Below are 26,457 nucleotides of genomic sequence, written 5' to 3' on the forward strand. Positions count from 1 at the left end.
CTTGACAATTGAAATGAGAGCCATATAACTTGCATTCATTTGATAGTACTTACTATGATGAGATTTATGCCAGCCTCTAAGGTGGGTAGAGTCTATTCTACAAAAACAAAGGTGGGTGTTTGGGTGGGTTTCCCTGCCACTACATCCCTGTACATGCCATAACACAACATACCATTTGATGGGCATTTTTATACAAAGCACTAAAACACTTGAACCGAGTACACATGTGCAGTCAATACCTACATCTGCCTCTCTCCTTTCCACTGCTGGCTGAATTTGAAGTTGCAGTCGCGCCTCTCTAAGCTATTTTGATGCTCCTTCAGCTCCTCTAGAGCATGACAATAGAAAGTATAGGCCTGAAACACACATCACAGGTCAACACTCGACTCTCCGCCGTGATTTGGCTTTGTTCGCACGGTAATCTGAGTGCTCTGCATTTTGACTCCTCACTGCCGAGGTGAGAGAGACAATTTTGAGAGTAGGTGAACGAGCAATCGAGAGGGAGGTCATAGCTCTTGATCCCCTCCTCCAGGACGACAAAGTATTTCATCTCCATGTGAGGAATGGATGGGATGGCCTCTTTTGTCACCATGGTGATTGAGTCATTTCACCACGCACTCTGTGGTTCCTCCTCGCAGTTGTTCTCTTCAGACCCAGCAACTGGCAGTGAGTAATCACAGAAAATGACCTGGAGTGTTGACTTTTCCTCTCACAAAAACACACAGTAAGGTCTAAGCCAGGACTGTCATAGCGGTCACAGGCAATAGAGCCGTGAGTCTTTTTTCTTTCTCCTCTTGTGTTTATTACAGTTATATAGTTTATTACATGGCGAGATAGGAGAACATTCCAAAACAAGGATGAATCATCCTAATGTGAGTGTGATAAGGATTGCTATTGGTTGAAATTCCTCGCTTGTGGATAATCTTCAAAACATCAATTAATATTTCATCAGAACAGCAATTAAAGTTTAAGCACTCATTAAATCATTTTTTCAGCCTGTTAAAAAATTCAAATGATCAGGCCTTGTGCAACTTGTCCATAAGGTTAAGAAGTCGTCTAGGAATGATGAGATTCTCTCGAAGTGTGATGTGGAATAAGTCAAACAGCGCTGATTTTCACTTTCAACCAATAACCCCTCAGAGATGTGCATTTATTGACATGAAACCCGATGGAAAAAACATCAAATTGGCTCAGTGTGAACCGAGGTTCTCCTCTGATTTCAAAATGTTCAAATAAACATGAAACATATGCCACAGTTGCAATTGTTTGGCAAGAGACACAGTGCCAAAAGCAATAGAAAATGTTCCATTCTTTTTAAACCAACTTTAATCGGAACATTTTTGAGGCAATGTAAGAGATCATATCTTAATTATGGCAAAAGGCTTCATTGACGACTATTTAAAAACAAATCATCTCTGTCTTCCCTTGAGCCAGATGTGATTCTTAAGCGTCTACATGTACAGCAATGGGATTTAGTATAGAATAAAAAAAAAAAACGTTAAGCAAACACACTCTTCTGCAATGATTTTATCAGTAAATTAAAAACAGGATATATCCCAATATTATACGTATATCTTTGATCATAGCAGTGTTCTGATGTAATGTTTGCGTAGCGTACACCTGGGGATGCCTGTGTGCTTATAGTAACAGTTATGGCTGTACACCACCAGCGCCATCTTTTACAGACGCCATTGCCGTTAAAACATCTCAACTCTCTGGTTCACACAAGGCATGCCAAGCGATAACAAGAGAATACCCGCCAGCCGCCTCTTCAAAATTGGTCATCCTTTTGTCACTTCAACCGCGACGCGTCGTCGTGTTGACAGTGAAGGGACAACGGAACGCTCAGAAGTAAAAGTGTCACCACTACCCAGAACAACAACTCAGTCACGGTGGGTGTATTTGTAGAACCCCAACATCCTTGGGAAGGATCATCGTTGAGCGGAACAGGTTCCCTCAGCTATCAAGACATCAAAACTTCTCTTAGTGGATTTTGATAGAACGATATCAGTACAAGCTGATGCAACTCCCGGGGGAATTATGAAACTATGCTCGGCTTCGTCTGCTCGATGAAAATTTAATCAGCTGGAGTCTTTTCCAGGCCAGGACGGGACAAGTCTGAACAACAGCGGTCCAGCTCTCTTTGCTGTCGGCCCATTGTGGCAGCAGATTACACACCACACGGCAGAGGCAAACACAGCACCACACACACACACAACCTCTTTTCATTAGGTAACAAGAAGGCTGTACTTCTGATGATCCCTCACAAATAATGATTCAGTGTGTTTGGGGTGTTCTATTAAAAAAACACAGCCGCAGCTCTGGATTAAAGAGCAGCCCATACTACCAGTGAAATGAACATGAAAGTTACTTTAAAATGACTATTCAATAAATAATAGCTTGCACTGCAGATTTAATGGTAGACTCTCCTCTGAAAAGTTTGCAATACTCAGATTTTGAAACATCGCCCCTATCTATCAAAATATCATTGAGTCAGCATGAAAAGTTCATTGTGACTCAAAACCCGGCGACTCAAGGTGTCTTGCAGGCTATGGACTATAGGTTATCACTGCTGCTCAGAGAGCAGGCTTCTGATGTACTATCAAATACATCTGCACACTGCAAAGTCTAGCCTGCAACTGTTCCCATCCCTTACCTCAGTATTCCTCAAAGTAGGGTCTGGAAACCCTTGGGGTCTTAGATTCATTTCCCAATAATTTTATCTAGCCCAGCAATATATTTTATTAAGAAGGAAGGGATTTTAGTTTCCACTCTCCAAACTGTTATACTGTACCACCACCACTTCAAAGTGCTCTTTTGTGCTCAATTAAACCTAAAAACGGCACATTTTTCTTCGAATTGGGTCCCCCTGTCAAATTGTGCAGTGTTGGATAGGCTGTGACACGTCTTACTCAATGTCCTTTTCCACTCTCTCTGCAGAGGGAGATCTACGTGCCACTACCATCTTTAGTCTTACAAACACCATACATTTTTAAGCAATCAAATATGATCTCTGTCTTTCTGCCTCTCTCTAAACGCGGACTGAGCTCTTGAAATATAAATGCGCCCTCTGCTTGCCCTCTCTTTGTCTCTCATTTTAGGCATCCGGCTAGAATAGCCACAATTTTGAGACAGATTCTACTCTAGGAACTGGCCAGTGTGGTGGATGGAGATGTGAGAGGCACACACACACACACCTTCATTATGAATGTGGATTTTGGTTTCACATGTAGCTCCCAGGTATATTTGACCTTCTCTTTGTAAAAGAGCTTTGTCTTTCTCCTAGACATTATTTCACACTGCAGTCCCAACTGTGAGTCTCTTTTTAGACTTACCAAACTCAAACATATGTTTACACTGGAGGAGAGAATGACTGAAGGATGCATGTGACTAATGTGCTAAAACACTTGATAGTGTTAATGAGTATGGGATAAACTTAGAGACAGTCTAGAGACTGCTGTCCTCAAGCATTTAGCTAGTTGAAATCATTTCAGAGGTAGAACCTAATTTCTATAGTAGGCAATGGGTGGCACCTGACCACTGCCTTACACTGCACCTTCTCTAGAATAAGGTAGATATCCCTAACGAAAAATCACTATAATATTTAATATAATAGCGACATAGTGTGTCTGTGGTCTTCAGTGTTGAATTTATAGCGATCTTATTGTGCTTTATGGTATTTATTATTTGACATCACAATAATATTACTATATAGGAACTTATATTATGGTGACTTTTATAGTGATCTTAGCATGCCTTATTGCATTTTTTCATCCTATGGTAGCAATATAATATTTCTGTAGGGAATTATAGTGTGCCTGTGTGAGTTTACAGTGATCTTATCGTTTTTCTCCTATGGTATCAATATAATTTAACATTCCTATAGGATATTATATATAGTTTTCTGTGATATTTGTATAGTGTTATATGTATTATAGTATTCACATTATATAGTAGGCTATACTACCTTTTTTAAAATGATTCTATGATTACTGTAGCTTTTTACCCCTATAATATAGCCTATCCAACTGAAATAACAGACTTGATATTAAACTTAAATAATAAATAGGTAGCACCTGGCCAGTGCCTTACACCTCTCCACAGACTCTGATATAGCCTACGTATACATGACCGTATAATTTAGTATTTCCTACTAAAATCAGATTATTAGATTGAGATGATTGTGATAAAATGTAAAATGTGGTTGTAGTAATGCAGGGGATTCGGGAGCATTAGTGAGGAGAGCACCTTGCCTACCAGCAGCAATATAATATATACCTGATCATCTGACGGCGGGCGGCTCCTCCCCACACCGTGTAGTCTGCTACGCAAACCAGCGGCTTGGGCACAAATCTACCCGCGTTCCTATACAGCGGCTTGTCTGTGTGCGCAGGAGATGGAGTCGAGCTAACCACTTTGAATAAATAAGGACTCCGTTTCCCCGGCGTCTGCTTTCAAATGAATCAGTGATGAGAGTGGCAGAGAGGACAGATCGAGGCTTTTCTGCTATCTGGACCGGCGGTGCGCAAAAGTGCGCTGCGCGGTTCAGCATCCTCCGCTCCTGAGATCAGCCCAAACCCAAGAGGCGCGCTGAGATCATCGCCGACCCCCTGTGCGAGGTAACCAGATTTTCTCTAAAGATTTTCTCTACTTTGTCTACATGCAGTGCACCGCTCTTGAACGACGGGGCACACAAGACAGGCTCAACAATTTTAGGCAACACATGCACCTCGGGTTTCTGACAGACGGGTGTTTTATGCTTTTGAATTAGTCTGATCACAGCTTATCCGGCAGGAGGCAACGGGCTATTAATTTATCCATTATTGGGCTATAATAAATCCAGTATTGCTGTGCAGTAGGCTAACATTTTGAGACAGGATCATTTTAAACATTCATTTCTGTCAAGCGGCTGCCTTTTCTTGTTACTGCAGTTCACATTTAAATTTCCTCCAGTGACATAGGTTATATTGATCAATGTGGTTGCAGTGGTACTTTCAAATAAAATGTCATTTTTAAGCTTGTAAGAGGAAGATCTGTTGGCAACTTTTAGACATGTCTTGGGTAATTTGACATTGTTAAGATTACATGGTTTGTAGCATAGAAAATCAACTTGACGTTAAAACTTTTAAGGCATTAAAAGTTTAGGCTTAAAGGTTTTAAGATGGTGTCTTTGAAATGGGTTCAAATCCTATCTATCAGTATCTACCTATTCAATGCAGAAGACACTTGAAAATTGAAGTGGAATATCTGGATGCCAAAGTATAAGTCAAGTGTAGGATAGATAAATGCAACTAACAGTAATTGCCGCTCTGTGTAAATTATAGCCTTGGTGTAGCATTGTTTTTCCTCAGCATCAGATCTCCTGTCTGGCATCAGCCTTGCCAAGTGAAATTCCAGCAGCCACCTTTAACACGTACTAACGTCACAGGGTGCAAATTGCCACAGGCTGTGCAATTCACCTTTAATTATGAGCATGTGGGTGTAGGCTTATGTAGCCTCTGCCTCTAGCTGCAGGATTTTTCAAAGGTGAAAGCCAGGCATTAGTGTTTGACTGTAATAATCCCTCAGTTGATATTCAAATAAGATACTATGTCAGCTCTCTTCCACGGTTTAAAATGGGCATCATTCATTGGATTAATTTACTAGTATTTAAAAATAATTTCAACCATAGGCAACACCTGACAACTCAGTGATCTTGAAAGAGTGGAGACAAAGCTCAGAGAGAAAAATGTTCATCTTCTCACATGCAGCTAATATATGGGTGCAGACTAGTCACTGCACTGAGAAGTACTGGGTATGTCACTGTACTCAGATGTGAAGGCATTTCTTTCCCCAGACTGTTGCCACTGCTGCTCCGCCTTGCAGGTAAAGCATCAACTAGGCTTTTGGTTGAAGCTTATACTGTAGGTTTCAGGAAGTGAACAGCTTCACTCCACACTGTTTTTTTAATCCATTTTGGGAGGAAAAAATGTGTTACAAGTGTATAAAAATGCACATAAATCTATGCTAATAATAATAATATCAATAGAGCAAAAGTCTTAAGATGATTATTTCTTTAACAGAAATGCACATTCTGCTCTATTTAATTTATTGCCAGCCAGGATTTTTTTTATTCAGATGGTGGATGTCTCAACAATGGAACAAAATGATAACATTCACGTAATGAATGCAATGAAACTCTAATATAATGTAATATAATGGAATGGACTTTCCTCTAGTGAGAACTTCCACTGGTCAGAAAAGTGGCATAGATGCTTCTCACAGTGGACAGCAAGGGGGACAGAGGGTCGATATGGAAGAAGGGTCGACCTCGTTATTTTCATGCTTGACTGATCGACGTAAATGACTGTTTGTCTGTAGCTGAATTGGGACGATCACGTTCTGTTTGTTTGCTTTTGCTGCTTCGATCCAAAGCCAAATGGGCAAGCAAAGGTTAGGCTAGAGAGGAGGGAACGGGCCGGATTGGTCCGTGGGATTTGCCTGACAGTAACTGTTTATGAGTCTGGTTGTAAAGATGACGGTGGTCCAGGGAGGTGTTAGGCTTTCTAAATCCCCAAGGAAAAATCAAGGTGTCTCAGTGATGGATGATTGGCCAGATATACAGGGTCACTGGATGTTATACCATACTGTGCAATGGAGGAGAGTTTCATATGGGATTGAGAGAAGGGAAGAAGGATGGAAAGAGGAGGTGTACGATGTGGGAGGGAGGGGGAGAGTAGCTGTTTCTCGTGTACAATTTCCTGTTGTTATGTTTTGTTTGATGGAGTTTATCCAGTTGGCTCCACTTGAGCAAAGGGGGGGTGGAAAAAAAACCCACAAAAACAAAAGTGCATTTTCCTTTTCTCAAGTTTTACTCATCAAGACCAATAAAAATAACAAGAGAATGGAATAAATATTTGATGAGGTTATGTTTGTTGAATTAAAGGATGAAAACTATCAGCTGAGGCATATGGGACATTTTTTTAAAATGCAAATGGATTCCAGATTTTTGTTGGGGGGGTGGAGAGAGAGGGGAGGGGTGGATTCTCCCTCAGGACATAAAAGAGCTATCATGAAAGAGCTAGTATTTTCAGCTGTAATATGTGCCCGATCCAATCTGCAGGCCTTAATTTCTGAGTTAATGAATATTCTCTTGTTAGAATCAAGCCTGACTGCTTCAACCATTAAGGAATACAGCCAGGACTGCTGGTTACTATGGGCCAGTGCGAAGGTGTGGCTTCCTCTTGTTGCCATAGTAACTGGGTTCATGAGGAGCAGGTATCATTATTTCGAGAGCCCCCTGTTAAATGGAAGTTGTCAGCTGTCATGTGCTCAATGATTGACTTTGATCCCAGCTAATGATTGTTCTGTTCATCACTGAGCCAAAAGACTCACTTCATTATGCTTTTGGCCTGAGCAGAATACTTCTTTGATTTCAATACCCACTCTTTTGACCTAGCGGATTTTGACTTGTGCTGGCTCTTTGATTTTGGTTATTTACCCCACTATGATTAGGTCACTCAAGTACAGTCATTCATCCTTCATTGTGATGGTAATGTCATACAAAGACTGATTTTTGTGTGCGTCTGTAGAGTTGGCTAGATCCTCTGTCTGCCTCCCCTGTGGACTGATTACCGATCAGACTAGCATTTCATATCAGCCTTGTGGGGGGAAATTAGAGGATTAGCAACAACTTCATGCTTATTCCCTACGTATCTTCCAGGCTTCCAAATCCTACGGAGGCCATTGTTATTTTAAGTAGCTTGGCAATTGAGCGTGGAAGCAAGCTAATTCTCCCAAGTCTTCAGAGATCTGGTGCAGCATAACGCTAGCGTTTTGGAACTACCTCCCCTGCTATTCATGCTCTTTCATGATGTGAAAGTGAGCAACTAAGAGAGGGCCGTGAAGCTGGCTGGCAGGCCCTCTTCCTCCCGATCCTGGGTGCTCATACATAATAGATAAGTCACTGTAACTTACAGTACAGGGGCATAACTAGGCTAATGCCCAGATTTGCATATTTGTGCCGAACTCCATAATTCATGAGTGTGCAGCAGGCAGCGATGCATGGTGCGAAAAGCCACCTAGGTCCATATGCTTTATGCCACGTCTCTGGAGCTGATATCCACCATGTGTACCAATAGCACAGTATGAAAAAGCAGCATCGAAGCTGTCATTTCTAGACACTTGGGAGCTGCGTCTTCATCATCAAAAGCCTCTGAATCTGAACTCAGCCTTTGGGAAAGCCTTATTAAAGGCACACAGATTCTGATGAGGTTCCTTGATGCGTCCTATCAGACAACAGGCTTTGTTCTGCTCAATTTGCTGTCATTCTGAAATAATAGGATCGCGTAGGAGTGGGTGAAAGAGCAGACAGTGGAGGGCTATGACACCTTATACTGAACAAATTTCATGGGCCACTTTTTCATCAAGGGGTTCAAGAGAGCCAGACGCCGCCATCGCTGCCAAGTGTTATGAAGTAGATTTATCATTCCACTTGATGACTAGCAAGTTATTTATTCATTACCTTTGTTCTCCGCCTGCCTCAGATGAGTAGGCACATGTCAGCCACATCCCTCATTATTGGCGATTGTGTTTCATACATACTTTTCATATCACCTCCATGTCTTGTCATATTTGTCACATTAATGGTGGAAGTCTTCTGAGAGATCACGACCCTGTCATGTGAAGTGAGATGTGTTTTGATTCGGATGCCTCAGCTCTGCTATATGTTTCAATTTACTTTGTGTGTGTGTGTGCAAGAGAGAGTAACAGAGAGAGAGAGAGAGAGAGATAGAGAGCGCCATCAGAGATTTTCAGTGATCTCTGTTTATGAAATATGTTCCTATTCTGTCGAGGGGCCTTAGAGCAGAATATTTTAAGAAACATTTTAATGAAAAGATTTTACTGAAATGAGTCTCTGCACAAAGGCCTTTTTTTCATAAACTTTGAGATTTTAAGATAATCAGGGGAGCTATTTAATTGGGTCCCCTAACAAGGTGACATCATTTAAAGGTTGCTTTATGAGCATGATTATGCATATTGAGCGGAGACAGATCAACGCGTGGACCCTCATTAAATGAAGATCAAGTGTTTGTCAGTCATTTGGAAATGAATCAAAGGTAGGGCAATGTTAATTCTGCAGCAGTAGCCATTTTCCTCTTTTGTCTGTTTTTTTTTTTACACTTCACTGGCAGTACTTTTAAAGGAGCAGCTGAATACTCATGAGAACAAAATGTCAAGCAGTTGGCTCTCCTGGCTCGCACTCCTGCCACCACCAGGGGCAACATTTGACATTTGTTCTAAAGGCGAAGATCTTGGTTTGTCTAAATATGAATGTTGATCTTTAAAGACATTGATTGAGGCTTAGCATGGGGAGGTCAGACACACCCAGCAGAAGCATCCTAGCGAACCTCTGTGCTTTGATTTCCAAGTTACGCACAAAGGAATTGAAGATAACAACCTCATAGTGTCATTCAGATCAAAACCTTCAGTGCTTGTTAAGCTTTCGACGGACCGAAGCTCTCGCTGAAGTAGTACGCTGATTACCAAAAGGTCTAAAGGGTTGAGACAAGTAGATCATTAACAAACCGGTTTTTCGCAAACAAAAAAAACACAGATAATAAAGCAAGGGGTTCAGTAGACACAGAGTAGTCTCAAGAGGAAGATATCTGACAAATGTTGATGAGTCATGCTTATTGAGTAGGGCTTTACCGGCCATTTCTTGAGGCTGTGCTGGCTCCCTTGTAAGCCGCTGGGAGTTGTCCATGGTGCTGAACAAGACTGTTCGCCTTGGTGGAGGCTTTGAACGGAGAGTGCCCAGACAAGCACCTCCCTTCTCCCCACCTCAAAGGGGAATACCAGTGAATTGAAACTTGAAATTGAACTTTGAAAAATGTTATTTCTGTGCCCTATTTTTTTTTTTTGGGGGGGGGGGCTGGCTTTGTACAGCCAGTACAAAGCCTCTTCAATGAACAGGTTGTATGTTAAAGTCTGATTTAAAAATAGAAGCTCTCTCTATATATACTCTATAGTCCTACAACAGCCCCTAGTGTCCTGGGAAGACTTAGTGTCCCTTTAAAAGTAGTACACGTTGCACTTTTAAGCATCAATTTATCATTGTCAAATTAATTGTGTACCTTAGAGTATTTACTGTAAACAAATGAGACCATGGTCGAGACGATGGGTATAGCCTCTATAGTGTTAGTGACCACATTTCTCATAAACCCTGTTACTTGCCCCCCACCCTGCTATCACTCCTTAGGTGTTTGTTCTATTTAATGGAAGTGATTTTTCCATGTCCCAACATCCTCCATTGTGAGAAACTCTAAAAGCTTTAGCTCCATTTGTGTTGCAGGAGCAGCGCACCTTTTCCAGTTCTGTGCCATAAAGCAATCTCCCTTTGTGCCGCAAAGCAATACAGCAGATTTCCAGCAGAATGTAAACTGCAGTGAAGAGGCCGGTAGAGGCTGCCAGTCTTGTCAGCAAGGGTCTTGTTTGTTTATGACGATTATATTAGAGTCTCAAAATTAATGTGGTGATGATGTATTGATGTTAAAATGCACCTTTACAATAGAATATATGTTACATCAGCATTCTGCATGGCACACATTTGTAATGATTGCTTTTCAGCTCTATGATTTTTTAGGTTGAGTCATGGCTCTGAATTAGTTATTGGTTTGATAGTCTGGTCTGTATTTGTTCCTGACTCCTATAGCCACAGACGGTGAGAGCGAAGTTTGTCCCAGCCCATAATCTGTGATATCACACCAGTGTGCAGCTCCACAGAGATTGGAAAAATGGAAAAAGTCACAGTGACAGTGTCCAGGATCATTTTCTGGGGATCAGGGTATATTGTCGGTGTGGAACTGATAGCAATACCATAATTTAAAGCTTACTCAGACATTGAATTTCAGATTAACATCTTCCGATTTATTCCCATTTTCAGATTTGTATTTTTTCCATTTTCATTTATAACACATTTTATACTCAGTCTAAGCTTGTAATCACATAATTTGTGGCTTTCATAAACATCTACAGTATGCTCGAAGCAGACGTTCAACATGTTTATCTTTAAGTGTTTATTGTTTGATCAGTTGATAATTATGAGCAGTGATAATTTGGGTTTAGTGCCTAAGAGGATAATGATGATTATTTCATATTTTGCCCTTAGTTTTTATCGCCTAGGCAAACAAACAAGCAAGAAAACGTCATCATCTCATAAATGGGATTGAACCAAATGAGAGTAAATAATTGACAGCCTGAAACGATTTAGAAATGAGTAATTAGTATTTAGAAAGCTTGAATGTTGTGTTCTTCATTTTAAACCAAGGCCAAAACATTTAAAGCCTCTTTAAGAGACATTCATTCATTTGCATTGAATTTCCATGGATCGTACCTGCATTATCTCCAATTTCCATGTATCTCCAGTGTTTACCACTTACTAGTCAGCATTCTAGTGTCAGGCTCTTCTTACTTCATGCCATTCATTAACTGCAAACACAGTTCTAAAGTGCTTCCAAAATGCCATTGGTGTTCCACAGCATGGTTGCTGACATTTTGTTTGTAGAAAAATGGTCTCACATAGGAAGTTGGCAGTGAACAGAGAATGTCTGAGTTAGGATGAAGTAATACAACTAAAACTGATCCCATTCCCAGTTTGAATTCTAATTTAGGAAGAATTTTCAAGCAACTCTGAAACATAAACATCATTGTCACATTAATAGATTTAGCCGGCTGACTGTTGAAAATTTAATCTCTGCAGAGTTAATTTACAGTGGTGTGAAGAAGTATTTGCCTCCAGTTTGATTTTCTGTATTTTTTTATATTTTTACATCGCACTTGGTCAGATCTTTTTCGTTGGTTTACAGAGGGAGTCTGAGATAAAAAAAATGACCCAGATAAAGGGATAATTAGGGTCAGTGGTTTAAAAACTTCGGGCCAGTCTTGCCCAATACAAATCTGACAAACCTTAACCCCCTACCATCAGAGTGGATCATCACACATGTTCCTCTTTATACCAGGCTCCTTTAATAAATCCCAATAGGATTTTACGGCGTACTGCACTTCAGAAGTCTGGAGCACAATGGGGAATACGTGTGTCATTTATAGGTGACATTTGATTCCATCTCCCCGGATGTTATCCTTCATCAGTATATGTGAAAGTACAGAGCAGGAGTTTTTGGTCATTGTCCTCCATAACAAAATTGGAGAAGAGAAAGTGCACCCTGGTTCTCTGGTCTATAGCTTCGAAAAAGAGTTAACTGTGTTCAACGGTAAAGATTGGGTTGTTTTAAGCCATAAGAGTAAAATACAGAAATTCTTCAGTTGAAGTATTTTCCCCTTTAATAACATTTCCCATTCTAGATATTTTGTGACAAGGAGTCTAGCACCTTGGACTGCCCTTAAAAGCCGCCTCACATGACCTCATCATCCAATTCAAATGAGGTTTTCAGTCCAAAAAGAGATGTATGATTATCTCTACCAGTCACAATCCCAGTTGTAATGAGGTTCAGAGTGCAGTAGGTAAGACAGGCTGGGGATGTACAGCTGTGCTTGTTTCAATTGCAAGAAATCAGTTGCTATTCCTACTTTGCCCTATAAACCAATGATTTGCTGCAAGGTAGATTTAAATATTTCTCAAATTGTGGATGAAGTCAGTGGAGGGGCGCTTTAAGTTGTGTTCTGCAGTGGCTAAGAGAAGTTTGTGCAGCCGGTAGCTGGGTGTAGCCTGTGCCTGTTTGCCAGAGTAACAGCATTGGCCAGTGATTTAATGCAAAGCACACTCCATAGGGGGAAACTCATTGCCCAGCAAATTAAACCATTGCCTCCCCAGTCGGAGTTAAATATGGAGAAATGACTCATTTAATGTCTGATTACTCCCTAATATAGCCATCTAAACAATGGCAGCCACTCATTCCCAGACGTAAATTCTGCTCCTTTGCAAGATAAGAGTGGCAATTGCTTGTCAGGGTCATAGTGTGTATAGACATTTCATTAAAAGATGCACAACGCAAAAGAAATCGTCTGTTCGGATTCATTATGAGATGACTCTCTAGTCTGAAGATTCGTCTTCATTATCCAGCCAAGCACCAGGCAGATAACACTGCCTCATTTGCTTTCTGAGCCTCAATTTTCCCTGAACGATAATGCGGCTTCTCTTTTGTATGGCTGTGGTAAAGACAAGCAAGCCATTTTCAATATGCACACAGGATTACAAAGGTTAATCATCAATTTAAAGCTAATCTTTGTTAAATACCAATAGAGCCATGGTGTGTGCTCGAGATAGATATAATCAGGCAAACCCCAAAACAATCCTCTATCTAAATGAAGTGAAAGATGGTTAATCTAGGCTTTACAGCAGGGGTTGATGAGGGAAGGAGGAGGAGGATTGCATCACATTTCCCAACTAATGTTCCACTCTTGCATTGGTTTGCTAAATACAGTTGTCTGTTCTATCGGCGTAACCTCAGAAACTGTACTGCCTCATGCTGTCCTTTTAAGTGGAATGGGGTTGAGGGGGTCCCTAGCCATGCGCACACATTTTCTTGCCACTGTGAAGTGTATTCACTCAGAATACATATTGTAACATGTTTAAGCTTTGAACAGTCTTTTGGAGAAAATACTACTCATATGTGACTACTCTCACTACATTGTTGCTATGGAGTTGAGATAATTATGGAGTTTCAAAATTATGCAATCAAGGACGAGATCACTCTTCCCCAGTCTGGGAAAACGAGTAATTAATTTTCTCCTTTTTTTCTCAGTTATTATGCAGGCTACTGGGAACACAGGATCCTAGTCATTATCTGGTCTGGTCTGGTGAAACATGTCTGCCTGCTAGGCTAATTAAAACTTGAGCTAGTTCCCTTCAATCCCAGCCTATTCATATTTCTCAAAGGTGGCACTTCATGAAACCAGAACAAAAAGGTGATAGAATTTTACCCATTTAAAAAATATTTTTGCATATAGTTGAAGTATCCTTGGGTGTCTAGAGGAGGATATTCATACATAATTTCTTCTGACATGTGGTTTTTTGAGGGCTTGGAACTTTTTGTCCTTCTTAAATAGTCTGACCTTGTCAAAGTAGTGAATTCTGTCTGTATAAAGGGTTTTGATGCAAGAAACTATATCTGTTTGTCAAACATGTTGTCCAATAAGATGAACTCCGGCCTAAACATCAGATTTCCTATTAACCTAAGCCTTTTTTTTTTGTCTCGGGTAGGAATTGAGACTAATGGGAAATAGAATCAGCTCACCTTAATGGCTAAGGCAGTAATTCCACTGACAAGGTAGAGTCCTTTACTTTAATAAAGATAAGCCCCCCCCCAAAAAAAATCAATGACCTGAACTAATTTAGAAAGGACTCAGACTTGTCTAGACAAACATGGCATTCGCACCTAAGCAAACAAGCTTCACAAGCCATTTTAAAAAGGGCTTTTCACTGATATTGCTTTGAGGATACACAAGGCCGGCCTCTCCCTCTGTGCCACAAGACAAAGTAACAAAGCAGGCCAACAAGCAATCCTGCAGATGCCCTTTCAGTGCTTCTTTTTTTATTCCCTCATTAGGCCTCTGATGTTGGGTCCACAAACTTCTCTAATTAAGAATTCGTCTTCAGCGAGCTCTCCCGTAAAATGGCCCTTGCTGCAGAACGTGGGGTGATAAAAGGAGTTATTGGGCCTGCGACCTCCATTGCCTCTTATCTCCCATAAACACTTCAGTTGGTTTTACAGGGCCATGGAGGCGGCGGAACGAGCAATAAGCCAAAGGGGAATAGCGGGGGACTGATGACTTATTCATGAAGAACAGCGCAACAAGAGGGCACAGATGAAATTGACAGCGAGAAGTCCTCATACGATAAGTTGTTATATAGTTCTGATAAGACTTGTCTCAAACTTGGGGTTGATTAGACTTTGGCCTGGGCTCTTTTCTCCGTATGCAATATGGTAATGCGTTTAAATAATGAAATACAGATTTTGTGCGCTTTATTTGGGAAGTGTAAAATAACATTGCATACTCATTAGCCTTACCACCACTCCAACACGAGCTTGTGGGTTTACTGTCAGGCCAGCTGAGACAAAGGATCCTCTGCTGTGAAAATCACCCCGCTGAAATGAAATGATGTTTTTATTCCCTCCACCGTCTTAACCTGATTCTGTCATATACTCAGAGCTACACGCGCAGGATCATTGTCATTACCTCTCCGACAGGTCTTTTTCCTATTTAGATTAGTCCAATTCCATCAGATGCATCTCGCATAACAGCTCTGTTTTCCTTTCCACATGCGTTAAATTCACATAAAGTGAGGAGTGACAATATTTTCTTTACCCACACCTCATCTCGGTGTGCATGTTCTAGTGATTTAAACCAATGGCAAATCCCACCTCGCCTGAACAAAAGAAGTGTATTGCAAGATTGCATTAAAACCTTGTGCTGTGTCCCCAAAAAGAACGGGGAGAACGTATCAAGTAACACAGAATACCAATACTTGTCAGTGGCCTTCCTTGAAAATGTCTGCACACAGAGACTCGACGGTATAGCGGAAACTCTGCGAAAAAGCAGATGCGGGGCCCAGTTGGCACCAGAGTTTTCATCTCCTCTCAGGCAGAATGGAAATCTGCACCGAGGCAAGGCAGACTAGCCGCCTTACATAGGCAATGGCGTGGAGCAGCGCGGAGGCAAATGTTGCGAACAGTGTAATGATAGAGCGTTGTTTGCCACCGCGACAGCCAGGTGGATCTATGATGTGTTTACACTCTTCCCCATCTCTGCCCAGTCAGACCTCTGAGGCTGTCCCTGCCAGAGAGGCAGAAACGCGGCACAAGGAAATGGAGCTAGAGATTGTTATTATAGATAAACACTTCCCTTACGATCTAGTTTGCCCTGCAAGTGGGAAATTAAAAGGATGTTGCTGAAAGTTGAGCACACAGGCAGCTGACTTTATTTGCCTCCAAAGTGCCAGTGTGCACAGCTACGAATGGTGCTCAGCCACTGATGGCTGACGAGCAGATATACAGTCGTCAATGATTATGTTGGAAATATATTTATATATCTGAAGGGAATATTCAAAGCACTATTTTTTATTTTTGATTAAAAAAAAAAAAAAAAATCCAATATCTCTAAAATGTGGAGGATCTAGCCTGAAATAGTGCTTTCTTTTTGACAAACATGGCTTTTTGTTGTATTGTATCATTTAAAATGTTCCATAATTTGTGTCCATGTTTTAATTTTATGCTCTCCCATCATTTGTACGAGTAGTTGTCTCTTTTTTGATTGAGATGTGGCTGTGTCATTTTGGGATGAAACACACACACAGGCACAATGTCTCTGCATTCATTAAGTGAATGACTTAGCAGGCTTCAAACTTCCGCACTGATTAATCATTTGGCAAAGCCACCTACCTACAGAGTCAGATCCCTCTGATTAAGTTACAATCAATGGCCAGCATGTGAAGTAACAACTTGAATTACTGTTGATGAGGTAACATGATACTGTGATAGGCTCGTGTTAACATCGTGCTTGCACAAGTTCAAGGTCAGTTGCTTGTGGGTAAATGACATTCCAGAAGTGTGCGGCTGTCAATACCAATCTGATACGCTTCCTTTTTCTGATCTGCATATCTCACAGTCAGTTGACAGTGGTTTGTCATTCAGACACGCTGCACAAATAGATGAAGCTAATCCTGGCAGTGACACCCAAGCCATGTACGGTCAGTTGATAGCTGTTAGCTGACTTGCTCCAACTAGATCTCACTATCCTGATTATCAGTTAGAAACCATCCTACTGTTGCTGTTCTGGCTTGCGTGATGTTGCTGTGTTTTACTCTCTGTGTACCCAGGATGGGTTACACAGCGCGCCCCCTCTTGTTTATTTATGTATGCAGTAGGGACCGACCTAACCAATACTGCTAAATCTAACTGTATAATGGCTCAACCTCTGATTTGAGCAGTTCCACACACAGGCTAACCGCATGGGAAATGGTTTAAGTTGAATGCATTATTATCAGCTCCCTAACTGCAGCCTGGAGTTGAGTCACTCCAGTGCTTGGCACCCTGCATCGCATCACAGAAGGTCCAAACACCAAACCCCGAGTTCTGCAGTGCTGAATACATATTTGCTATGGCGGGAAAACACTGGCAGAACTGTGCTGTGTGTCTTCCAATAGGATGCTGTTGTGCCAGAGCAGGGAAGGGTTTCCAAGTTTGTGTGTAACAGGCATCCAGCTGTAGTTTTGTGGGATAAACATAAAATATGTAATCTATGCGCTTGATGTTGACCTCCCCAAAAACATTAACATGCCCCTGGTGATAGCGTACATACATGTATACCATAGTTAATATGTATTATATGTGCTTTTCTCTGAAGTCAATAGCTTCGGCTTGCACAGCACATAACTAAAGACTTAGCTAAGGCAGGATTGCAGTCCACGTATTACTTAATGCTGCTTATGAGCAGTGAGATGGATGGCGTTTAATAAACAACACTACGTGATTGTAAAATTCTCTGAGCATGTTGCCTTTTTCTGCGTTTTCCTCACCACCGCTGTGATATCTTTGTCAGCACCCAACAGGCCTTGCCATAGTTTTCTCATTAAAATATTCATCAGATAGGCCTCATCAAAGATTAAGAGTATCCTCACAGTTCATTACAAGATGCCCTGCTTTTTATTTGATGAAGTAATTAATCCATAATGTATGTGTATATTGCAGTTTGCAGGACGCCCGCGAGACTGGAGAGCAGCTTTAGCTTTACAAAGACCGAAACCCAGAAAGAGAGAATAAAGTTGCCGCGTTTGTTTTGATTAAATCGGCATTTCAGAGCGTTCACTCTTCGATGAACTGTAGTCTAATTACTTGACATGGGGTTCAAAAACGAAGATCACGCTCCTTTTGAAAACTAGGAAAGGCATGATGGGAAAAGCATGATAAGAATTGGAATATCATTAAATCGGTGGAGTAAAATTAGCTTTATCTTGCAGCATTGGTGGTGAGCAGGCTATTCCAGTGGGGCAGTCCAGCTCTGGAAAGCACAGGTGCTTTATCAGAAGTGGCAGAGTGAATGAGGATCATCAGGCTCCGCTCTGATTGAATCCTTTCTCATCGTCAGCGTTGTTTCTGACCGGCCACGGAACACTTCCCTGAGTGAGTCAGCGGGCTCTGGGATTGGTCGCCTCCACTCATCCAAGGGTGATGAGCAAGTCAGCCTATTTTATCTGCCAAAATGCCTCCTGGGAATCCAGACGATGTCAGTTGATGCTTGAAATAAATCTCAGAGCATTGACAAATGTCAAAGCCGAACTGGGGCCAGTGTATGCAGCGAGGTAACACAGAGGGCTAAAGCTATCGCATATCATTTCAAAGGGCAGTCATTATTTCTTGATGAACAATGATGTGTTTGGGCTGGGTAATTGGAGGAATATTTTTGTGGCACTATGCAGCATCAGTGAATCCCTGTGATTTCTTCCAAAAACAAGATAACGTATACGGTGTTGTTGCGGTGTCACATACAACCTACAGCATGTAGGACTATAGATCTTCAATGACAGACAATTATGCAGATTTTGTAAATGTAGCATAGAAATGTATTGGTTTGGAAGGCACAAGCCTACATCATGTTGGGTGGTTCATGTTCCGCTTGCAAGGAAAGACACACACACACACACACACACACACACACACACACAGCTTTGCTGCTACAGATGGTAGTGGGCAGAAGGATTTGTAATTAGGAGAGGCTGCTTTCCACAGTGAAGCCCTCTTCTGGAAAAAGTGCTGAAAAGAGCCCTATACTGTGAAGGCTTCACACGATGTATAGAAGATTAGAGTTAAAACACTGCAATTAGTGTCTGAGGCCACATGTGTCTGAGTGCAGCAGTAAATGACAGATTACCCCCTCTTCAAGCCCTTAATGAATCCCTTTGCTGGCATGTGGGTGTGGATTAGGTCATCGTCTTACTCACACTCTCCAGAAATAGCCAAATATTTCTTATTGCCAGAGCTGCACTATAATTTCTGCCAGAACCAAACAAAACTTTATTTTCCCATCCTTAATGCAACACAGCATGTGAAGTGGTAATAGGGTGTCACATACAACCTTCAGTATGTAGGACTATCAACATTAGATAGCTGCTGTCTTCTGTTTTTGACACAAATCTTTATGCAGACTTTGTGAATGTAGCATAGACATGTATTGCTTTGTGAGGCACAGGCTGACATTTTGGGTTTAGTTTTGTCAGGACTCCTACTGGTGAAAGTCAAAGTGAAATCAATGCAACCAAAATGTTGTCATGGCAAAACACAGTCGACATGTTCCAATGGATGTCCAAAAAAAAATCCCAGTGCCATGCTAACGACATCACTAAGCAAGTGTGGGAGAACATAGCACTCTGCCATGAAGTACTTGTGGTGTTGAATGCCTGTCCAGTTTAATATCAATGTAGCATTATGCTTCATCATTTGAATTCATTCAGTCAGCTATCAACAGTGAAAGTGCATAATGTCTTTTACAATGGGCAGTTTCAGCCTTGAAATTGGATTGGTCAAATAGAGAAATTATGTTGTCGTCAATACTTGGTGCAACAATGACAATCTGAAATCAATATTCAATATTATGTCTGAGGTGAACACATAATAAACTAAGAGCCACTGAGTGAAGGAAATGCAAACATGAACGAAAAGCTACGTCGATAGAAACAAAATTGTAAAGAGTGATAACTTATATTAGTTGGAAATGGATGCCCATATTTCCTCAGTCACATTTCAGACTTAAAACATTTGCTGGTGATCTGTTGACATTTGATGCTGTTCAAAAGTGACCATAGGGCATGTAAGACCCAAAAGTATATGGCATCTTTTTGTGATACTCATCCACCAGGGGGCCCCAGAGGAGAGAATGAATATAGTCTCCACTGACATCGTAGTGATTATCATGGATCTCACCGTTGGAGGCAACCTTGCATTAGTGGTTGATAGTGGATGATTGGCCTTTTTTAACCAGGCAACTTGACCACGAACAGATTCTTATTTAAGGAATTGTCCTTGGAGTGGGAAGGTAACACACTCATACACTCCGACCAGAGTTGCCCAGTACTACCCCACTCTTCTACACAAGCCTCCAAATGTAACCTTCTGGGTACTGCTAACCATTACAGTAGGCCTATATATCATCACCTTCCAATCTGTTTTTTTTTTTTTGCTTTAACCTTTATCCAGGGAAAGTCTACTGAGCATGCTCTTTTCCAGAAACACACTCCTTCAAATTCACACATTTACACCTGGGAGCTGCCCAGTACAACCACAGTCTTCTACTGTTGGCCTCTGAGCAGCTCCACTGCAGCGGTTAGGGGTTAAGTGTCTTGCTCAAGGGCACCTGAATGGTAGTTGTTGAGGGAGGGGAGTGCATCCCTTTCCCTACCCATGTTTTCCCAGCCAGTCTGGGGATTCAAACTGGCGACCTTCCATTCTCAAGCTTGTTTCTCCAACCTCTAGACTATCGCAGCTCCCAACTTATCATTCTCACCAGTTAAGTGGGTGTAATACACTGATATTCACGGTCATGCTGCTATAGTGGAAAGATCGAAATTTCTCAGCTGCCCTGAAGGCATCCCTTCCCAATGCCTAGCATGCTGATGCAAAGCATGTTTTAAGTGCTTTGGATACTCCACGCGTTGTTTGCAATTCATAATGTATTGCTGTTGTTCTGTAGTTTACCTCATAAGCCCCAGGAATTGGATATTTGAATAGTTTATTGTGCCTGCGTTGGCTTAAAAAAAAAGTAGACAACACTGTTGGCGGAAGAAGAAAGGATTGCATTAGGATGTGAGGATTTTGTCTGTTTGTATGAGTCATATCATTGTATATAGGGAAGTGTGTAAGAGAGAAAGAAGAAATCCTTCATCTTGATCCTGTGTGAATAGCTAAAGCCTTAACTTGTCGTAACAGAAATTAATATATGTTGCCAGGAATCCTACAGTGCACTATAATGTATCCATTATTTAAAACCCATCCTGGACGTGGGAGTACGATCTCACAGAGTTGCAGTTGGATATGTGTGGGTGGGAGATATATCCCACGCATTTTAGAGGGCCTGTTAGAGAGAACGGCCGAGAAGAAGAGGCGGGAGTGAGTCCATAAGCGAAAGGGGAGGGTGCAATAGAAAATAGAATGAAGGTGTGTGCATTTCTGTGTGTGTCTCAAGCCCTTGTTTGTTTTTTATTTATTTTATTTGTTGGGGAAAGGGTCACTGCGTCCTACAGGAGATCATCTAACAATGCTGTGAGCTAGAGATAAAGAGAGACAGAGATGGAGAAAAAGGTAGAGAAACAAATCAGAAATGAAGAGCTCAACTCTGCCTCTGTGAGACTTCTTCTCTGTAGCCATGCTGAAGACAAAACAAGCCTCAACTTTTAGTGAGAGTGTGTGTATGTGTGTGTGTACGTATATAAATTCCAGAAAATACAAGTCTGCATGCGCAAATATGAATCGTTAACTATGAGTAATACCCAACTCGCTCACACTACATTATTCCATTTAATAGCACAAAATTCCATCCTTTTGTAATCAAGCTTTATTTTAGTAATAATTGTTTTGTATTAATGCCCCTAATGAGCTCCCATTAAGGAAACAAAGCTGCTCTGTACAATACCTGCTGCCCGCCACAGTTAATGGCAGGGGGCCCTGCTGAATATGAATGAGGGTTTGTTCTCACTCTAGATGTATAGAGGCGGCTGTTTGGGTTAATTAGTGAGAACCTGGATTCCCATGGAGCCGGCAACCTGTGGAGCCTTCCTCTAAGGCTGCTGGGATATAATAAACCGGGTCAGATAGTAGGTATCACTTTTGCTCTGCAGCCTGACAAGTTGTTAAGGTGAGATAATGGAAGGCCAGTGTATGTCTTGTGTGTGTGGGTTCTCTGTATGTTGGGTTCACAATTGGAAATGTGCTGTAGCAGGTTTGATTTTGTCATGTCAGCTATCAAGCCTTTTTCAGTACTGAGCTGTTATATCTTATTCTCCATCCTCAGTGTGCCCATTGTTCTTTGCCTGCCAGCCTCTGTTGTATAACCTTCCACCGGCCCCACAGTATTCAGTCCAAACAGTCTTGGTTAAGTGGTCTGCCAGATAGTGTGGCTGCTGTGTGCTGAATGAAAAGCTGGAAAGATATGCATCAAGTGCTGAATAAAGCAATAAGGCCCAGTGGGATGTGAAACAATGGCTCCTTCCAGGTGGTGGTGTGCTGTGAGAGGAGTGGGGGGAATTGGATGAGACAGAAAGCTCGTCTGGCTGCCTGGCTGTTAGCATTGGACTTGGCAGCTCTCTGCCAGGGAAACGCTGACAGGCAGGCGCGCCTGTCACAGCACATAAGTGGATCCCTGCACAACCCCAGGCCCTGTAGGGCAGGTCCGCTCTCCTGTGCTCAGCTCCCAGGCCCAGTCCCACGCTTTAGCCACAGATCGTAGTGTGAAGCTGGGGCATGTGTCATAGCCTTTATGGGGTTGAAAGACACTGTTGGGGTGAGAGAAAGGCCAGCAGAGACGCTGTAGGACTGTCTAGTGAGCAGTGGTGGAAAACATATTTAAATATCTTGTCCAATTAGAGGGACTTCTACTTTGATTCAGTTTTACTCAAGTCAGAGAACTTTCATGTTAACCAATAATGATGTTTATTTCCATGGCAAGAGTGTTATTTTTTCAAGTGGTGGATATTGTTTTGGAATGGAATACTTCATATCTAGCTATAGCCTTGGTATTTTATTTCATAAATTCATCAAAATTCCTAATAGATGATAACATAATTGCAGAACTTGGTAAGAAGAAAACCATTAAATATGGCATAAGAATTTTAATATCTTATCATCCTTTCATCAGTATATGTGAAAACTGAGTACAGAGTGTAGAGTACAGTCAGTGAAGAAACTACTATTAGAGAAAAGTAATGAAAAATGCAACCTCCCTACTGACAAATATAGCCATGGAAGACTGATAATTTATTTATTTTTCCTTGAAACCCCAGGCGCTGTAATCAAATGCCATGCACAGGTGACACAGGAATTCAACACCTTCCTCTGCTAGAGAGGTAGAGGACACGCTACAAGCTAAAATCCCATTAAAATGTGTTAAAGCCACTTCCTCGTACAATTAGAATAGAAATTTCAAACTGTAACCTAAATGAATAATATGTGGTGAATACATTCTGCACTTTCTAACTACTATATATATTCAAAATAGAACTCTGTGCTTGTGTGTGTGTGTGTGTGTGTGTGTGTGTGTGTGTGTGTGTGTGTGTGTGTGTGTGTGTTAATGTGTGTGTGTGTGTGTGTCTGGCAGGCTGTTCCCAGGCAGGGAATATCTTTGTTTGTTTAGATTACCTTACCGTGACCTTTGCTGTTGAAGCTGGATGTTTGCATAGCCCGGCCCAGTTGTTTTGACTAGCGCAGTGTAAGCAGCAGCTCTCTCAGCTTGTTTTCCTCATAAAAGTATCTGAAGACTTTTTTTTTTTTTTTATTATTTATACCATGACATTTAAAAATGTGTTCTGTTATTTCACTTCATGTCACATACGAGGGGAAACTTTTTAATATTCAACATTTCTTGGTTAACTGAAGGCAAATCATATAAGTGCGTAGTGAAGGCAAAAACAAACCCCAAAATGTAAAATATCAGAATACCCTTTTAAGGTCAAGGAAATACACGGGCGAATTTTAATATTTCCCATGGTCTTGAGTGAGCTTCAGCAATGCTATAAGTCTAATTTAATACCCCAAATCCTTCGCCTTGTATTTGCTGAATTGCATTGCCCCAATATTGATCTTTCTTGGCATGTATAGGAAATCAAAGTCACCTAGAAGTGGGAACTCATCTGATTTCCTGCAATAAATTTGCCCGTATACTTCTCCGAACGCCTTGATTTCGATGCTCCAGGGTGGATGTTAAGTGTATTGAATCAAGTGAGGACTATGACCTGTTAAAGCAAGAAATAGCGCTCTGGCTTTGTCTTCTGGCCTTCAGCCACACTTGCATATCCCAGACACATTTTCTAATGAGCTGTCTGGCTAAATGTTTTTCACCCAGAGAAATTACAGCATCGGTAGAAAGTGAAGTGACTTTATACCGTAGAATGAGAGGGAAAACCAGATGGGAAGAGGGAAAGAGAAAAAGAGACTGAAGGAAAGATGAATTGAGATTACCCTTTTGAGATGATACACTTATAACAGACTGGATTGTATTAATGGCTGGATTGCTTTGTCAGGGGAATGAGGAAAGTGCCCTAGCAGTATAATGTAGACATTCATTCTACCCTATATGCCTGAAATCTACCTTTTTTTTTGTCTTTTGTCTTCTCTACAGATGTGCTGTGGACTGCTGATGGTTTGCCCTCCTCCTGCTCAAATTCAATGGCAGACAAAGACTGCACTTCCTTGTTCTGCTCCTGCCGCTTTTGAGCTCAGAAACACAGATCTGGTCCACAGCTAAACCACAGTCTCCTCTTCTTGCTTCTCTTCTCTCTCTCTTTCCTAATCTCCGCTTCTCAGTCCGTCCATCATCATGGCTTGTTTTCTGGCATCTGCCTTTCTCCTGGTTCTCCAGACATATGCTGCTCCACCTGAGCTTGTTCAGGCTGGATTTGGCATAACACTGGACCCCATGGACCTCGGTCCCGGACTACCAGCCAATGTCTCTGGAGATATGCCTCCCTCTCCACCCCCGGGGACTAGCAAACGAGCCCCACACAGTATCATTATTGGGGTACGTAAGGGGGGCACAAGAGCCCTGCTGGAGATGCTAGACATTCACCCTGAGGTTGCTGCTGCCGCCACCGAGGTGCATTTCTTTGATTGGGATGAGAACTATGCCAAGGGCTTCGACTGGTACCGCGAGTTGATGCCCTACTCCTACCCACACCAGATCACAGTGGAGAAGACTCCGGGCTACTTCACGGCGGCCCTGGCGCCGGAACGCATCTGCGCCATGAACTCCTCCATCAAGCTGCTGCTGATCTTGCGCGACCCGGCGGAGCGGGTCATCTCCGACTACACCCAGGTGTACTTCAACCGGCTGGAGAACCACAAGCCGGTGCAGGCCATCGAGAACCTGCTAGTGCGCAACGGAGCCCTAAATACCCGCTACAAGGCCATTCAGAGGAGCCTGTACGACATCCACATGCGCAACTGGCTGCGCCACTTCCCCCTGGAGCAGATACACATCGTGGACGGGGACACTCTGATCCGCGACCCGCTGCCAGAGCTTCAGAAGGTGGAGCGCTTCCTCAATCTGCCCCCCAGGATAGTGTCCTCCAACTTCTACTTCAACCAGACCAAGGGGTTTTATTGTATCCGGAGTGACGGGCGGGAGCGCTGCCTGCACGAGTCCAAGGGCCGTCCCCACCCGGCGGTCAACAGCACCGTGCTCCAGCAACTCCGCTCCTACCTGCGGGAACACAACCGTACGTTCTACAGGCTGGTGAAGCGCACGTTCGACTGGCAATAATGGACCTAGGCCACATAAGACTCAAAGGAGCCACTACCTTGTCTGTGACGAGGGCAAAAAAAAGGGGGCATAAAGCACTTTACGAACCTAACATTTAAACACCCCGTTGAAAAGCCTCTGAATAACTCCATTGTAAGCTCTGGTTTCAGCAGAGTTCTATATTTACATGATAAGGCAAAAGAAACATTTAAAACTGTAACTACAGGCATAAGAAACCCGGAAAAATCTCTAAGCTTGATAAGTCATTCTCTTTGTGCTGGAAGCGTTTAAGTGATCAGATTGCAGCAAAAACAAGTTTGTGAAACCGATGAACTTTTTTTCTCTCCATTGTTTGATATTCTTGTTCTTGATAATAAATCGTTCTGCTTTGAAACGTACCAGCAAAGTGGCATGTTTCTCTCTCTCTCTCTCTCTCCCTTGCATTCTAGTCCTCAATAGCCCTGGAGCCCTCTAACCTGCGTTATTCAGGGAGTATGCTAAGGTAGGCAGAGGCATTGGAATAAGCCTTTGAATTGCTGTGGTGGAAGGTAGACATTAATGCAAGGAAATGGTTGCCCTGGAGCAGCGCTTTAGTAGTACAGGAATCACTAATGGCTTTGGACATTGAAGGTAGCCTGTGCCTGCAGCTAAATCAGTCGAATCTCCATAGTCAGCATGCTCAAATCCAGGGAGCTCCTCTTGCATTTCACCACTGCTCTGTTCAACAATTTGCTCAGGTGTTAACGGTAGTCATTAAATCATATGCTTAACAGGTCTCACAAGACTTATCCAGTGCTGAAAAGGCACTTACACGACAATGTTATATCAGTGTCTTCCTGTTTTTCTAAATATTATCTCTTTCTTGGAGCATACTACCCGGGAGCATCTTGTCTCACTATGCACAAAACATAGACATGGGTCATGTTTCTTTCATTGATTAGGCTTTAAACAGCAGCCAAAGCTACAGCTCCGCAGGGAGCTTTGCTGTTCATGTGATCTCCCCTCTCTGTCTGCTGG

General features: G+C 42.1%; 1 protein-coding gene across 1 annotated transcript; it reads left to right on the plus strand.

Annotated features, from left to right (window-relative positions):
* Positions 1-4,479: 4,479 nt before the first annotated feature.
* Positions 4,480-25,753, plus strand: hs3st1l1 (heparan sulfate (glucosamine) 3-O-sulfotransferase 1-like1). Its single transcript, XM_071522189.1, has 2 exons — positions 4,480-4,619; positions 24,322-25,753. Exon 2 carries the CDS (start codon positions 24,520-24,522, stop codon positions 25,459-25,461), a length of 942 nt encoding a protein of 313 aa, XP_071378290.1. The 5' UTR covers positions 4,480-4,619; positions 24,322-24,519; the 3' UTR covers positions 25,462-25,753.
* Positions 25,754-26,457: the final 704 nt, after the last annotated feature.

Source organism: Centroberyx affinis, unplaced genomic scaffold (genome assembly GCF_046629955.1).
Source record: "Centroberyx affinis isolate AG114_WGS23_722 - 3 ecotype Tasmania unplaced genomic scaffold, CSIRO-AGI_Caff_v1 ptg000965l_1, whole genome shotgun sequence".
NCBI classification, from domain to species: Eukaryota; Metazoa; Chordata; class Actinopteri; order Beryciformes; family Berycidae; genus Centroberyx; species Centroberyx affinis.